At 43.2% G+C, this 15,144-nt stretch overlaps 1 protein-coding gene across 4 annotated transcripts in view; it reads left to right on the plus strand.

The window, feature by feature from the left end:
* Window positions 1-14,641, plus strand: part of LOC147263938 (dedicator of cytokinesis protein 4-like) — a 130,475-nt gene extending 115,834 nt beyond the window's left edge. For 2 of the 4 annotated variants that reach the window (XM_086202316.1, XM_086202318.1), the window contains 8 exons: window positions 96-217; window positions 1,169-1,289; window positions 2,132-2,213; window positions 3,453-3,562; window positions 4,635-4,707; window positions 7,344-7,457; window positions 8,486-8,550; window positions 12,411-14,641. In XM_086202316.1, the coding sequence (XP_086058442.1) occupies window positions 96-217; window positions 1,169-1,289; window positions 2,132-2,213; window positions 3,453-3,562; window positions 4,635-4,707; window positions 7,344-7,457; window positions 8,486-8,550; window positions 12,411-12,866 (1,143 nt within the window). In that variant the 3' untranslated portion in view covers window positions 12,867-14,641. The remainder of the gene's footprint in view (window positions 1-95; window positions 218-1,168; window positions 1,290-2,131; window positions 2,214-3,452; window positions 3,563-4,634; window positions 4,708-7,343; window positions 7,458-8,485; window positions 8,551-12,410) is intronic. The other 2 variants (XM_086202317.1, XM_086202319.1) reach the window with 1 other exon arrangement.
* The last annotated feature ends 503 nt before the right edge of the window (window positions 14,642-15,144 follow it).

Consider the following 15,144-nt stretch of genomic DNA (forward strand, 5'->3'; position numbering starts at 1 on the left):
TGAGGATTTTTCTCTCCATTTATGTAGATTTTCTTACAAAAGTAATGCTGGCGTGAAGATGTGTTACAATTATGTTTCGTATGAAAAACAAATAGGAGTTTCCGGCTTACGTGCGAGCAAGCCCAGTGCACTTCACCAACGGAAGCCCGCGTACATGCAGGAACTCTGTGCCCAACATCATTAGCCCGGAAGGAGGTCGAGGGGTTGCCAGACGAAGGTGAAAATCTATTTTTTCAAATATTTGTTTTTCTTTTTACTGAGGAATAGGTCAAGGCTTTATCTGTACGACTATGTCTTTCTCATTTGTAATGTCATTTTTGTTTTGTTTTTTTAGTCCCAGGACTTTTAAATTCTCAGTACCTAGTCTAAGTATCCTTTGCCATTCCTTGCTGCGGTGCCCTTCACTGCAGACCTCTCCCTTCGTTTTTTTTTTCTTCTTTCTTTCTTTTTTTTGTCCTCACTTCACCTCAAATGCCGGGCTTCGTGCTTTTGCTGTCCTCTTTCTCTCGTTCTTTACCAGTGTGGCTCCATCTGAGCATACAATGCAATAGATGGTGGGAGCAGCTTGGTTGGCACCCACCCGCTTGTGTCTGCTGCCGCGCCAGTGGGCACAGTGTGTGTGTGTGTGTGTGTGTGTGTGTGTGTGTGTGTGTCTTGATGTGCTCAGTGACCCTGCCACTCTGTCTACCTGCGACATTCTGCCTCTAGAGTTTGATCCCAGAGGACACAGATGCTCACACATCTCCTTGAGACATTTTGATTTCTTTTTTTTGTAGTCTGGCCACACAAAATCGTCTTTGGTTAAAAATGACTGTCTTTTTTGTGTGTGTGTGTGTGTGTGTGTGTGTGTGTGTGTGTGTGTGTGTGTGTGTGTGTGTGTGTGTGTGTGTGTGTGTGTGTCTTCTCTCACCTTTCTTTAAAACTTTTGCCTGCGGCAGACAAATGCTTGATGAAATGCTGTGATTGTTGCATTTATTATCTTCATCTAATCTGACATTTTCTGCCTATTTATCCGTCTGTTTGTCTCTCTATCCGTCTTTCCTCGGCTCTCCCTGAATTTGTGGTGAGTCAGAACCTCTCCGAGCAAAAGAAATACAATGGTCTAACCTCTTTCACTTCCATGAAAGCAATCATAACCATCTCTTTCTGTCTTTTTCTCATCCCCCAGTCTCCTCAGCTACCCTGCGGTGAACCGCTACTCCTCATCCTCTCTGTCATCTCAGGCGTCCAATGAAGTCAGTAACATCACAGGGCAGTCAGAGAGCTCGGATGAAGTTTTCAACATGCAGGTAAACTCACTTTGTCATCCATATTGCAACATTTGTCCTCTTGCTTCACTGAGATATAACAATGTAATTGCAGTGCTCTCTCCCGCCCTCACTTCTCTCTTTGACCCCTCCGTCTCTCTCGATCGTTGTTGTTTGGAATGTTGTCTTGCCACTAAAATCGTCATGACTATTTCAAAAAAGGACACACGACTCTGCGTGGTCTGCCCAGGAGTTATGCAGTGATCTAAACTAGATTCGGCCAATTGAGAAATCAGCCGACAACTCCTGGGAAGCTGTTTACTGCATCTGGCATGGCTGGAAGTAACGTGCAGTAGGAAGATTGTGAGAGGCTGGGAAGCTCACCGGACCTATTATGATATTACTTTTGAACGTCGTAGCTTTTACTCTTGAGATCTAGGTTATCAGGGAGGTAACGCACTACCAAATCTCTGGTCATTTTTCACATTGGCTGGGGGCTTTAGAAGTTCCACTTATAAAACAAAAGAAAGCAAAAAAATTCCCTCGTAATCCCTTACACGAATGCCCCCGGGTAAGGATTTGTGGTCGTATACATTGACTGATTATAATAATTTAGCAAGTTTTTGGTTGAGGGATTTATGGTAGTGTTTTTTTTTCTAATCGAGCCTTTTTTTTTTTTTTTTCATTAAACGTAAGACTAAAATGAAGGCCAACAAGAAAGGCAAACCGCACGGGAGCAAGCCTAAAGTTGTGCTCGGTAGTGGTTCTTTGAGAAAGAAAACGCTGTGACTAGGTTCAACTGGACTTCTTGATACTGTATTCAAGGTAGTGCTCGGGGTCACGATAGTAATAAGCGTGTTGTTATCACTGTCATCCTCTTTCAGCCCAGTCCTTCTACCTCAAGCCTCAGCTCCAACCACTCTGCCTCGCCTAACGTCACAAGCTCAGCCCCTTCCAGTGCCAGAGGTGAGACCGGCACTTTTTTACGATTCAGCATACTCTCGGCTTTTAGCTGGTATTTCAGTCCGGAGTGACTCACATTAAGGAAATGGACAAGAGGATCAGCTGGACACACTGAACAAAGGGACCGAACCTGTGACCTTTCACTGACTTAATGTTCTCTTAAGCCACCACGGCGTCCTGTCTGATGAGGTTAGCAGCGGGGTGAAACGTCCGCTAGGGATACACAAGGAGAGGGAGCAGGAGAGGAACAATGGAGGTGGGAGGAATTTAGAAAATGGAGTGAATATAAAATGAAGTGTCCTTGTGATAAAAAAAAGGAAATGGCCAGAGAGAGCGAGAGATGGAGTGTGTGTGTGTGTGTGTGTGTGTGTGTGTGTGTGTGTGTGTGTGTGTGTGTGTGTGTGTGTGTGTGTGTGTGTGTGTGTGTGTGTGTGTGTGTGTGTGTGTGTGTGTGTGTGTGTGTTGGAGGGGGGGGCCTACTGAATGAATCAGCTTGAGGGATGACTACAGCTCAGATCTCTCTTGGACCTCTGTACAATCTCCTGTCCGGCCTAGGAATCCCAGCCTTTTCTTACAACTGTCTGAATGTCTAATGCCTCCTTTTATCTGCTCAAACGTGCAACCATTTTTCTGCCCATTCCCCATCATAAAAAGCAAGGATATATGAAGACGTTTATGGACACATATACACTCCCCTCTGGCAAACTGCTGCCCCTGGGCGACGCCCTTATAAAAGGGGCCTCTGTCTACCCATAAAGCCTGGGGAGAATTATTGCTGCTTCGGTCTTATCTGAATGAAAGCCAACGATGGGTATCTCATCCCGATATGATAGTGCTGTCACGTTCACAAATGGATGAAGATCTAGATCTCGACTGAACCGAATATCCAATGAGTGAGAAAATGGCGGTTTTACTCCAGTATTTGTGCATTTGTGGTTATTTGTTTGTCTTGTTGTGTGCCGTTGTAGCACATGTCTCTTATGATTGTGTACTCCAACAGAGGGGGCGAGGGATTTAGCTGCCTGTGTGGAAGGGGTGGTGTTAGAGGCGGGGGGAGGGTGGGCAGGCCATTTATCATGTTGCGGAGCTAGTGAGGCTGAAAGAATGGAGGAGAGGCTTGCAGGGAGAACAAGAGATTGGTCTTTTCTGATTGCCAGTATTTGGGGGGGGTAATAGTCTAACGCTTCCTTGCTACTCTGCCCCTCGTGTTGATGCTCTTAACATCTCACGGCGTCCTTTCAGGTTCACCACAGATGGCGGAGAAGCACAAGCATTCCAGAGAAAACACCTGTCTGTCTCCAAGAGAGAGACCTGTCAGCGCTATCTTTCCCAACCCCCTGGACCCTACACAGGTTAATACAGATGCACACTTAAGCCACCTGAACACGCACTCAGAGGTGGTCCTTGCCATTCCATTGAGGCAAACCTGAATCATGGTTTCCGCGGGGGATAAAGAAATTTGGAACGTGACGGTTTATTGAAAAAGAAATCCAAGTGTCCTCTTGAAGTAAATCTGCAGGAGGGGAGCACACTTTATTCATGAGAACACATCGTCCACCCAGATTGTTTTGTGAGAGGGGATTCAGAAAACAAATAAAAATACACAGCCAGACCTGGACTCTCCTCCCTTCCGCTGTAGCATTTGTATCTTGCTTTTTTTTTTTTTTATTATTGGAATCATGGCGTTTTTACTTGTGTCGTGGCGCTTGGATTGCAGTGAGCTTTTTCGGTCACTTACACATTTAAATATAATTGAAACCAAAAAAACCTCATCAGGTGTCCTATATATGAAATATATACTTGATGTCCTTCATGAGTCAGACAGCCCTGCTGTATTTCAACAGAAAATAACTCGTAAATATAAAGTAAAGCGGCACAACAAACACACATTAATGTTTGCCAGAATAACCAGAACATTTGTTGTAGCTGAAGGCCACAACGTAATGCAATCACACACTTCATCCCTGGTGAGAAAGACACTCCAACAGCAAAATAACGCGTTTGCTTTTCAAGGCCATTTGCCTCCCGCGGCGGTCGGTGGGGATAGTTAGTGTGGTTGTGCCGTGGTATTGAATCAAAAGAATCATTTCAAGTGTCCAGATGAGCATATGTTGGGAGGTTCTCTCCAGTCTGACAGCAGTGGCTCGTATCTGTTAGCTCCTAATGGGAAATTGATGATAGGAATAGGAATAATTGATTTTTTTTTTGTGTGTGTGTGTGTGTGTGTCATTTAAGTGCATTTAGGACGAAAGATGAACAAAAGTCCTATATGTTCAAACAGTTATTCAAGATATATTCTTCTTATTTCAGGTCATACTACTCAAACATACGCAAACGCGCTCAGTCATAAAAGTCCTCGTGCGTGATGCTTTAACTCCGCTCCGTCACGGTTTTTGTAACTTGAACCACTCACTCTGTGTGCAGCGGGCCCCTCCTCATCAGATAGGTGATGCCAGTTTACCAAGGAGTGACCCAAACCTCTCAGCACCAGACAAAGGTATGCTTCCCGCTCTTGCCTCCAATTACATTCTCGCAGCAGAATCCCTTTGTGTGGGTGTACATTTTAAAATGGTTTTTGTTCGGTTATTTGATGCGTCCACGGAGTGCAGTAACGCATGGGTGCTATAACTTGCAGCATCTCTGTTATTCATTGATGTACACACCCAGCTGTGAGCGTGTGTGCGTGTGTGTGTGTGTGTCGGGGGGGTGCCTTACCCCATTAAGAATGACTGGAGGCATCCATCTTCTCACAGCTGCGTCAGGGTGCATGACGTCTTCAGATACACACACGTTTGCCCCCATTTTCCTCCTCGCCAGATGTGCTTCCCGGTATACTTTTTTCTCTTCCCTCATCTGGGACAACTCATAGAATTCCTGGTAAAATTTCTGCATTGCAAATTGATGTGTGTAACATCCTTATGTACGAATATCCCTCTGCTACTGAAGTTTATCATTTGGTTGTGGGAAGATGCATTTTTCAAGCTCGTGTAACTACAAACAAAGGCTGTGGTGCGTTCTTGTCATGAGCCCTGCCAACTGCTGTATAAATGGAGCACTTTGTGAAATAATCACAGACAAAGGCAGAAGCGACACCTTAAACTAAAGAGAGAGGAGCGTGGATGCGTTACCTTCCTCGTGTCTCGCACGGACACGCACACACGTCCGTGTGATCCAACTGTGTGTAAATAAGGCAGCGCGGAAAGGGGGTGAACTGCCACAATGTGTAAGCTGACACTTTCACGCGCTGGAAATAACAACACTAAATGTGGAGGAATTGACGTCATATGCTCCAAATTAGAAATTCTTTTTAGATAAAGGCTTTTTTTGTTTCCAGTCGGTCACTTAATAATGAAACCCAGCCGCATTAGCCCGTCACCACTGTTCATGCCACCTCACCGTGCGTTCCAAAAGAGGAACAAACCCTATCTTTGATTTAAACGATGGTTTATGATAATGTTGCTCCACGCGAAGAAGCCCCTTAACTTGAAGTAGCTTCTTAAAAGTAACAGTCTGATTAAATGCGACCTATATAATGACAAGGACAGACTTAACAGGACAGTCCTGAGAGATAATTAACAAAAGTAGTATCGTTCGAGTTGAAATGTGGACGTTTACTCACAGTGTGCTCCTGATATAAAGTATCGTGTACATTCATCCTGCGTTCACGCCAAATACCGTAGAAAAGCGCAGCATTGACTAAGGTTGCACTTTTTGCTGGTTGATATTCTCTTGGGTACGGCAAGTATAATCAAAAATGCTGTCAAAAATAACAATACGATTCCGACTGCATGTTAATGTATCACACCCCCTCAACCTCAGTGATTCATCAAAATAATACGCGCAGTCAATTTTAACCTGATCTCGTCTTTATTTAGAAAGTGGTTTATGAAATCAGATCGTAAAAGTCTATCTTAAATAATCCGTACGACCCAACTTGATGCATAAACATTACAAAAACGTACACGTGACCCTACTGGCTTGTTTGCTTGCTTGCGAGTTTCGAGCCAAAACGACGTTTTCACACCAACCGCCCTCACCCTTTAAACTACCGAATGAATTTTGACTCCATCTCTATTAGCAGGTGCTCCATTAATTGAACAAGGTATGGCCCGGCGCAACCATGGCGCAACCATGGCGCCTTGCTATTTTAGAATTTCAGAAATCTTTTGCGCCGCAGACAACAAAAAGAGGCTGGTCTTTGGTCGATGGTGTTACGTGTGAAGTGCGATTTAAAGGTCACGTTAATCAAATGAGCAGATGCGCAGCTTCTCTACAGTATGTGGTTCTGTTGATGCCAAAAAAACCATGGAAACACTCCTTCCCTGGCCCGCTTCATGTCCGATGGCTTCAGTGGATGCCTGCTGCTTCCTCTCATAAACATATTACCTGGTGCCCAAGGACATCCCCTTCATCAGATGAGAAGTGCTCTTTCCTCCCCAGTTGAAATGCAATAGCAATACTCCAAGTCCTCGCACAACGTGGGCTTTCAAGGTAATGAGACGTGGCACTCTGATTGGTTTGATTACTGTCACACCCGTAACACATATATGAAGAATTAAGTCTCTAGTGACTGCGCCATTGTTTGCGTTCTGATTATGAACCCTCTTAATTTCAAAATGAGACAGACCAACCCCCCGGTGCCACAGCGCGCTAAATTCGGTTCCTTTGAATTTTTTTTTTTTTTTGCGCCCTACCTGCCCGTCAGACAGCCATTTTCTTTGGGGACTCCATTCCCTAAACGCGCTTTTTTCGTATTCCCCAGCACAGCCGCAGCCGGTGTGATACAGCACGTCATCATTCAAACTTTGGAGTTTTAAATTATTGTCATTGCCGAGGCCTTGTCTGTGCGGTTTTTAGCCCGGTGATTTTCGCATCAAACACGGTGTAACTCGCAGCGACATGCAAGAAGCTGCTCCGTTTGACACCCTTCCTTACACAAACGTTGACGTGAAAAAGGCTTCGCTGTCATTTTTTTTTTCATGTCATCCACAACGTGCTCATAATTTCATCATGTGTACACTGTGTCACTTCATTCAGCGCAAATGTGCACGATTCCACGTTGTGTTGTCATTGTGTTCTCCATATATTCCCATGATGGACTGAGTGATTTGTGATGTTTCTGTGCACCTTAAGTGAGAGCCACACCCAGTAGCTGGAGTCTAGACAGTGTCAAAGAGGGCGCCCCATCCTTCTCTGACTCTGGCAAATTGTTATGCCCTCCTGTACCTCCTAGGCCACCGTATTCAGGTAAATGGCGGATTTCAGAGAATCATCCTCGGATGAAAATTTGTGACTAATTTTCTACTCAGACTACTGACACCTGGGTGCTCTTTTTCTTCCTGTGCTTCCATCTGAGGCTCTCAGCTACTGCTTGCTACATCGTCCACTTACGTTTCGCTACTGACTGGCTTGAAATGCTCTTATATCCTGACTATGGCATTTGTAACTTAAAGTAACAGTTCACCTCTTTACATTTTTGCTTTCCACGTATTAAAATAGAGGTACCTTGACTTCTGGAAGACATTTTTTTTCCCCTCTCGCGCTACTCTCTCTGTACTTAAAGAACTTGAAGCTAATGATGACTGCTTGCTAACAATGGCCACAGCAACGAAATAAACCCTCCGGTTCAATTTTTGGAATGTTTTGCTGTTTGAACTGGAAGTTGCCAAAAGCTGCAAGCTTAAAAAAAAACATATATATATATATATATATATATATATATATATATATATATATATATATACCTGGCTCTTTCTGCATTCTTGAGTCACAAAGACGTGATTTAGCTTGTAGAAAACGTCCTCGTGAGCTCAAGAGACACATTTTTTGGGTGTTTTTTCCTTCAGTCCTCTTGAAATGCATATTACTACACTTGAACAACCATTTTCACCACCATCAACTAAAACTCAGTGATTTATTTATTTGCTGATGCAACAGATTGACTTGCTGTTTTGTGATGGAATTCACTGCCCAGCGATGTAGTAAACAGATTGAGGTTTTTTTGTTTTTTGTTTTTGTTTTTTCCCCCCTCTTCGCATGGGGCACAAACAGCTGTTATATGTAGAAACAGTCTGAGGCAGCCTGAAGGACCTGCAGAACATCAGCAATTATTTGATTCATTCATGCTTTAAGCCACTGGCCCACTCAACTCTGTGTCTGTGTGTTTGCATGACTCATGTTGTGTCATGGTGGTGAATGGGAGAAAATAACCCTCCAATTTGAATTTGCCCTTCTTGTCTCTCTCTGTCTGTCTCTCTCTTTCATCTGGCTGTCAGCAGGCTCTTCAGCTAAAAACATGAGGTCGCAGTCGCCTGTCCCCACATCCAGATCGCCACAGAAGGTTGGTTCTGTTTCTGTCACTCACTTGTGGTTGAAGTTTATTTCTTCTTTTCCAGAGAGAGCCGGGGTTTGCTTAGTTATTGCCTCTGGCCTTTACCGTGCACTGCCAATATCTTGAGTCTTTATGCTAGTCTGTCAAGTCAAGGCTGTACCAAGCACCAAAGCTGCTGGTTTCTAGTTTCATAACCCAGCCAAAAAGAACACAAAACCATACTGGCTGGGGGGCATTGGTTTTACGGGTGGAAGATGCCAATGTTTTTCCACTTCGTTTGATTCAATATTAGCAGACGTTGCCGAAGTGAAATGGATTAATCCAACATCACAAGTTCCTGAATGTAACAAATTAATTTACGGTTTTCTCCCTTTTTTGAATGTTTTCTTCCGCAGCCCACAGCTCTTTGACCCTCTGTTTTCATATTTATCTGCAGAGAAACTGATTTCTCTTGCTTTGCCTCTGAGCTCTGATTAATTTCCAACAAGCCTCTTAGGAGACCGGCCTCCATAAGTAAACGTGGTCCAGGGAAAGTTAACTAATCGCTCACTGAGCTCTTAATCTGAGTGAAAAGAAGTTGCTTTGAAACTGTGGTGAGCAGAAGCCAGTCTCCCGCGAACTGATATCATTTTTGTTCTCACCACAAGCAACAGTGCAAAGTTTCCAGGATTGTTGCGGGTGTGATGTCTTCTCACATTTGACAACTACCAAAGATGGTTGTGTGTGTGTGTGTGTGTGTGTGTGTGTGTGTGCGCGCGTACGTGTGTGAGGTGGAAAGAAAAGAGTGAGAGAACAGCTCACGACCAAAGTGTGAGTGACAGCCTGGCACTCAGCATGCTTTGTGAAGTCATGCGTGCGTGTGAGCGTGCGTGAGTGTGCATGCGTGCGTACACTGCATGTTGCAGTGGTTGTGTGCATTGCCTTTGATTGCCATGGCGATGGAAGGAGCCTGGAGCGAAGTAGCAAGCTGCCCATCACTACACAGCCAGGGATGGCTCATCAGCAGACCTCCAGTAGACCCCACTATCTTGCACATGAACACACAGAACACACACACACACACACATTTCAAAGTGCAGCCAGGGGCCCATTACAAGACCAAACACCCCTGGGACCGTTATTCACCTTGAGAGGTAAAATGATATTTAGCAGTCGCTTCTTTGTGGAAAACTGGGTCAAGGGTCTGGTTGCTATTTTTCACATTTTCTGATGTTTGGAGGATCAAAAAGATTGATTGTGACCAAATTGAATTAATTCCAATATGTGGTGAGACGATAAGGTCGGCAACCATTAAATGGGGCAACAAGCAGTTCGTCTACGAAAAAAGCTCCGCTTTGGATTTCTACAGGTGTTTGAAAACATCACTGCGAGAATCCATCCTCAACAACATGAGAACTGCATTTCCAGCCTTTCTTTTTCCATCGCGACCGCTTAAGCCGCCGCCTTAAAGCTGCTGTGGAGGAGTGACCCTAGTTACGTCTGCGATCATGAATCTAGGCTTTTCTTTTAAGCTATAAGTCAACTTCCAAACCAAGTAAATCGTTGTAAATACTACATTCTATGGAATAGAGACTTTAAGTATTCCAAGTATCATTACTGCTTTCTTTTGTTTTCCTTGATACTACCAGCAAAGGCAGGGAATTGCTACCTAAAGATGTCAGCATTCAAGTTTCTGCAAATTTAGGGAGACCCTCGGTGGCTTGTCTTTCATTGTCTCGTTCTGGCCTTTCCACTAATTTTTCTTTGATTTCTCAACAACGTGTGTTTGGCTCCTGTGTGCTGGCTGTACTGCTCTACTCCTGTTCTAATCTGTGCTTTTTAAAAAAAACAACAACCTTTTTCTGTCATCCAGTATGTATCCACACATCATTGATAATTACCTACAAATGATTAGTAGACACAGTATTACTGACATCTTGGACTTTTTTTCCTGTGATTTTTTTTGTGGGGGGGGGGGAGGGGATTTATGGTATATGTTGTGATATGAAAAAAAACCCAACAAAAACCAACATGAATTATCATCGTTCTGAAATGATCGAACCCATCTCATCTTGAGTGTAACGGTATTCCAAGAACTTACGGGATGGTAAGCCACACACTAAAAAAAAAAACAAACAACCAACCGGTGTAGCGGGAGTTGTTGAGGTCATTCACCTCTGACATTGCTCGACTGGGGATGCAAATAATGCGCATGCAATACCTTGCAATAATTAGCGAACGTCACATTGTGCAACCCTTGTACGTGCCGTCGCATGGGCATTCACGTGGACACACACACACCTCTTCCGTTTGAAGACTTCATAGTAAGTACCAGACTTAATTAAGTCCAGCTGGTTGCAGGAGTTTAAGCCTCTTGGAAGCATTGTGCTAAATATACCGACTCTTATCATACGCGACCCGAACGTGAAAGGTTTGTACAGTCATGTGTGTCAAATGGATACATTTGGTGTTTTATGAACAACCTCGCTGATCAATTGTACACTCCGCTAGAACCAATTAAGATCCGGCAGATATAATGGCACTATGGTGTAATTGCTTAGAAAAACGTTTTGATGAGGGATGAGATTTTCAAGGGGGGGAAGTGCAGCATATTGTGTTTTTTCGTCTGGGTGCACAGGCCCAGTTGATGGAGTGGAAAAACCTGGCCCATCAATCTGTTCACCGACTCTCCCCTTTTATCAAGTATTCATTGTTGCTATACGGCTGCATCAGCAAACAAGTTGGAAGCAGCAGAACAGTGGTGGTATGTTAGCCGTCGCTGGTCCACTCTATTTTTAAGCCTAAAATACTCAATAAAAACATCATATGTCATGTCTTTTTTTTTTTTTTTTTTTAAAGTGTACATTGGGGTTTTCAAGCTTGAGAGGTTGGGCCTTAATAGACTCCATTCAAATCTCTGGACTCCTAAAAGGGCCTATTAAGCCTGACAAGAGCATTTCTTGCATGCATTTGCTGTAAAGTTACGCGTTTTTGTCCAAACCACAGTGGGTTTTTTTGTTGTTGTTGTTGTTGTTGTAACAGCTAACGTCATCCAAGACAACAATGTTGGTTCCTGAAAAGGTTGACTTAGATGTTACTTTAGCATCAGTTGTAACTGAATGAGAGAGCATTTCATTTTTAAAGAGCAAAGAACAATTCTGAAGCGCGTGGAAAAGATGTAACACTGCCACCGACTAACTTCAGCTTCTACGTCACTTCATTGATCTGGCTCGAAAATCCTTGCCTTGGTTCATCCAATCACCTGCCAAGTATCTTTTGAAATGCCCTTTTCCAAATCGTTTCTCAAGACAACTTCTCAGATTTCAAACTAAACATCTGAGGTTCAGTACGATCTCTTGAGGATCCAGGGATCGAGCTAACCTGATCTCTCTCGCTATCTAGAGCGCCACTCCACCCCCCGAGCCACGTCACCCCATACCCCCCTTAGATTAGCTGTTACTCATATAGGCTACGATGCTCAAATGAAGGTGACATTCTAATTTCTAGGATTGTCTTTCAAGGTGTTCAGTCGACTGTATAGAAACGCAGCAAACTGTTCCAAACCTGAGAAACAGTAATACTTTGCATTTATGGCCATCTTTGCCTGAGTGAGTCTATTTCTCCTCTGATAGAAGTGTGCTCTGCATCTGTAACTACACCAAGTCATGCCACAGTGAGATGCGGAATACATCTGACACATTTAAGTGAAGCAAAAGGTTAAAGCACTGTTTTTCCGCAAAAGCAAGATTTGCTGGAGCTCTTGAGTTGTTCGTAATTATTAAATTATGCCTAAAGGTTGTAAGCCACTGCTTTATACAATGACAAGCACATTAGATTTAGATAAGAGAAGAGAAGTGATGATTTTCTGTCATTCTTTCCCCCCCCCCCAGACCACAGTGCCGCCCTTCACCCCTTCTCCCACTGAGTGCCAGTCTGCCAGCCTGGTCTCCAACTCCCCCGTCCTCTCTGGCAGCTACAGTAGTGGCATCTCCTCCCTTAGTCGCTGCAGTGTGTCCGAGGCCTCCGGCACTGAGTTACCGATAGGTGACCACCCACCTCACCCTCTGCCTCCCCCAACAACCATGCCAAACTCTGTCTCCAGCAGCTCTGATGAGCCCATCCGCAGAGAGAACAAGACACCGCCCCCTTACAGCGTATATGAGAGGAACAACCCTCGCAGGCCTGTACCACTGCCCCACAGTCTCTCCATCCCCCCACAGACGGATCCCCCAGCCTTGCCACCCAAACCTCACCAGCTCCGCACAGGCAGCATGAAGCTGGAAGGAACCTCGGACCCCCGTGTCCCCAGACCAAGGCCTCTGCCCAGGAAGGTGTCCCAGCTATAGGTGCTGGTAGGAGTCAAGGGCCAAGCCTCATGGAAGAAACACACTGGCATATTTTGCACTTTTCTACTGCACACTCCCTTGTTTTTTGTGATCTTGGCATTCCAGACCTACACTCCAATAAAAGACACAAACCTATATATTGACAGGCAGTTAAAAACTGTCAAATATTTACTAGAGGCATTGACTTGGTCATTCTGCACTTTTAGCTCTAGTACATACAACCACAAATCTGTCAAAACATTTGTTTACCAGAACATGTTAGGCAGTTTTGATAGCTGTAATAATCTCAAATATATGTATATTGGTATATATATGAGAAATGTTTTTGCCTTAAGTATTGGAAACAGTCTTTTATCCGTGAATCTTGCACGTTTTTTTTTTTTTTTTATCAACTCTGTACATTTGTACATTGTACTCCTAAAAAGGTGCTAGAAGAAGAGTATGCATTCAGTCAAGTGTAGTAGACAAAGGTGTGTTCTCATTGTCATATCCACACGTGCAATGGTGGTACAATTAAGTCTCTCGAAAGTGGCGAACAACTAATTTTCCTCGATTGCTTGCATTTTAAACCTGCCGTCTCCACTCACGATCTCGATATTAAACGCTTTTTAAGGTTGCTTAACCACACTTGACTTTTATGTCAGAGGTAAATTGCCTATTGAACAATCCAATACAGTGCCCTTTTCTTTCAAGTGTTTTTAAAATCAGCATTCACACAAGAATTTATCTCTTCAACAAAGACATTGTGAATCTGGACCAAATACAAATGTAGACGTACGCTTTGGAGCCTGCAGCTTTTTCATTGACCATTGCCTTTTATGTGAACACACCCTCCTCCGACATGATCAACATGATGCAGATCTTTTGGGTGGGGGTGGGTGGGGGTGGGTTAACAAGTATTGTGCCAAAGGAAAATGTACAACGTGCTATAAAGGAACTGAAACAAAGAAGGTTGAGAAATGTTCATCCGCGCAAACATTTTGAGAGATTTGAGATTTTAAACAGTGTTTACCTTGATTTTAAGATATATTCAAAATGCAGCAATCTGCTGATCAGATGCAACTCAAAACAAGCACAAAAAGATTTCGCATCAACATGACTAAGTAGCTGTCATTAAGAACGTTCCACACCACAAAATGGGACAGGGTTCCGTCATTTGCAGTAACCCTAAAATATCAGGTTCGATTGGAGAGAAAAAAATGTTCAGAAACTAATCAAATGTTTGTACAGTTGACTTTAACTTTCTGTTTGAAAAGAATACATGGTTGTGAGTTGACTGCACTGAGAATGAGTTACCCAGTTCAGCCACATTGTGAAGTAGAAGTGTTCTGTGACGGACAGATTTAACACCGCTTTGTACAATAGATGACATTTTGGCACAAAATATCCATCTTTAATTCATTTTTTTGAGAGGATGTGGATGGGGGGGGGGTGGCTTCAGTATCGTTTATATGTTTCATTTTCGTCTTAATAGTTGATTTATGCTTTGATTTGTTGTGAATTTTTGAGATTAAATATTCACATTAATCAGTACCTGAGAGCCTGTAAATTATAAAATGAGATTAATGTAAGTATGCCAAATATCAAATTTGTGTATCGCAATTCATGTAAATACTGTGTTTTTAACAAAATGTAGCTATAACAATTTACAGCTTTGAATGTAATGTTGAAGCAGCAAATTATTATTATAAATGTGGAAACTTTTATGGTTTTGTGAGTGTAGAAAAACAAAGGTCATACACAATGACACATAACACATTTACAAGTTCAATAAACTGCCCTATGTATAACACACTGACTGACCTTATTACACCCGGGAAGTGTCTGACTTCAATTTGTCTATTATGGATTGTTGAGTTACGCGGATGATAGAATGATGTCATGGATGTCTCTGCCTTGGTCAACAAACCTGGCTGATTTAGAGTTATTGTGTAGGATGTTACCATAGGAAAAAAAAAAATGCATTGCAAGGTTTTATTTATACCACTTTTTTTTTGGGGGGGGGGGGGTTCCCGTACATATTTTGATATATCGTTTGAAGTATTACATTTGAAAAGGTTCATTGATAAATTGATAAAAACTGGGGAAAAAAAAAAAAATCCTTCAAATTTGCCCCCCAAAAAAAGTGCAATCATGTTTGAATGAGTTGTGACAGTGAATCTTTAACTCCCCAAACTGATGAGCTTTTCCCTCACTTTTGTCTTCCAATGCTCCTAAATTTTGTCTTAATCCGCCATGCGACTTGCTGACACTCGCCTCATCTGCTCTGTTGTATCCA

Source organism: Aulostomus chinensis, chromosome 4 (genome assembly GCF_037954235.1).
Source record: "Aulostomus chinensis isolate RoL2024-O1b breed Wild chromosome 4, RoL_Achi_v1.0, whole genome shotgun sequence".
Classification (NCBI taxonomy): Eukaryota; Metazoa; Chordata; class Actinopteri; order Syngnathiformes; family Aulostomidae; genus Aulostomus; species Aulostomus chinensis.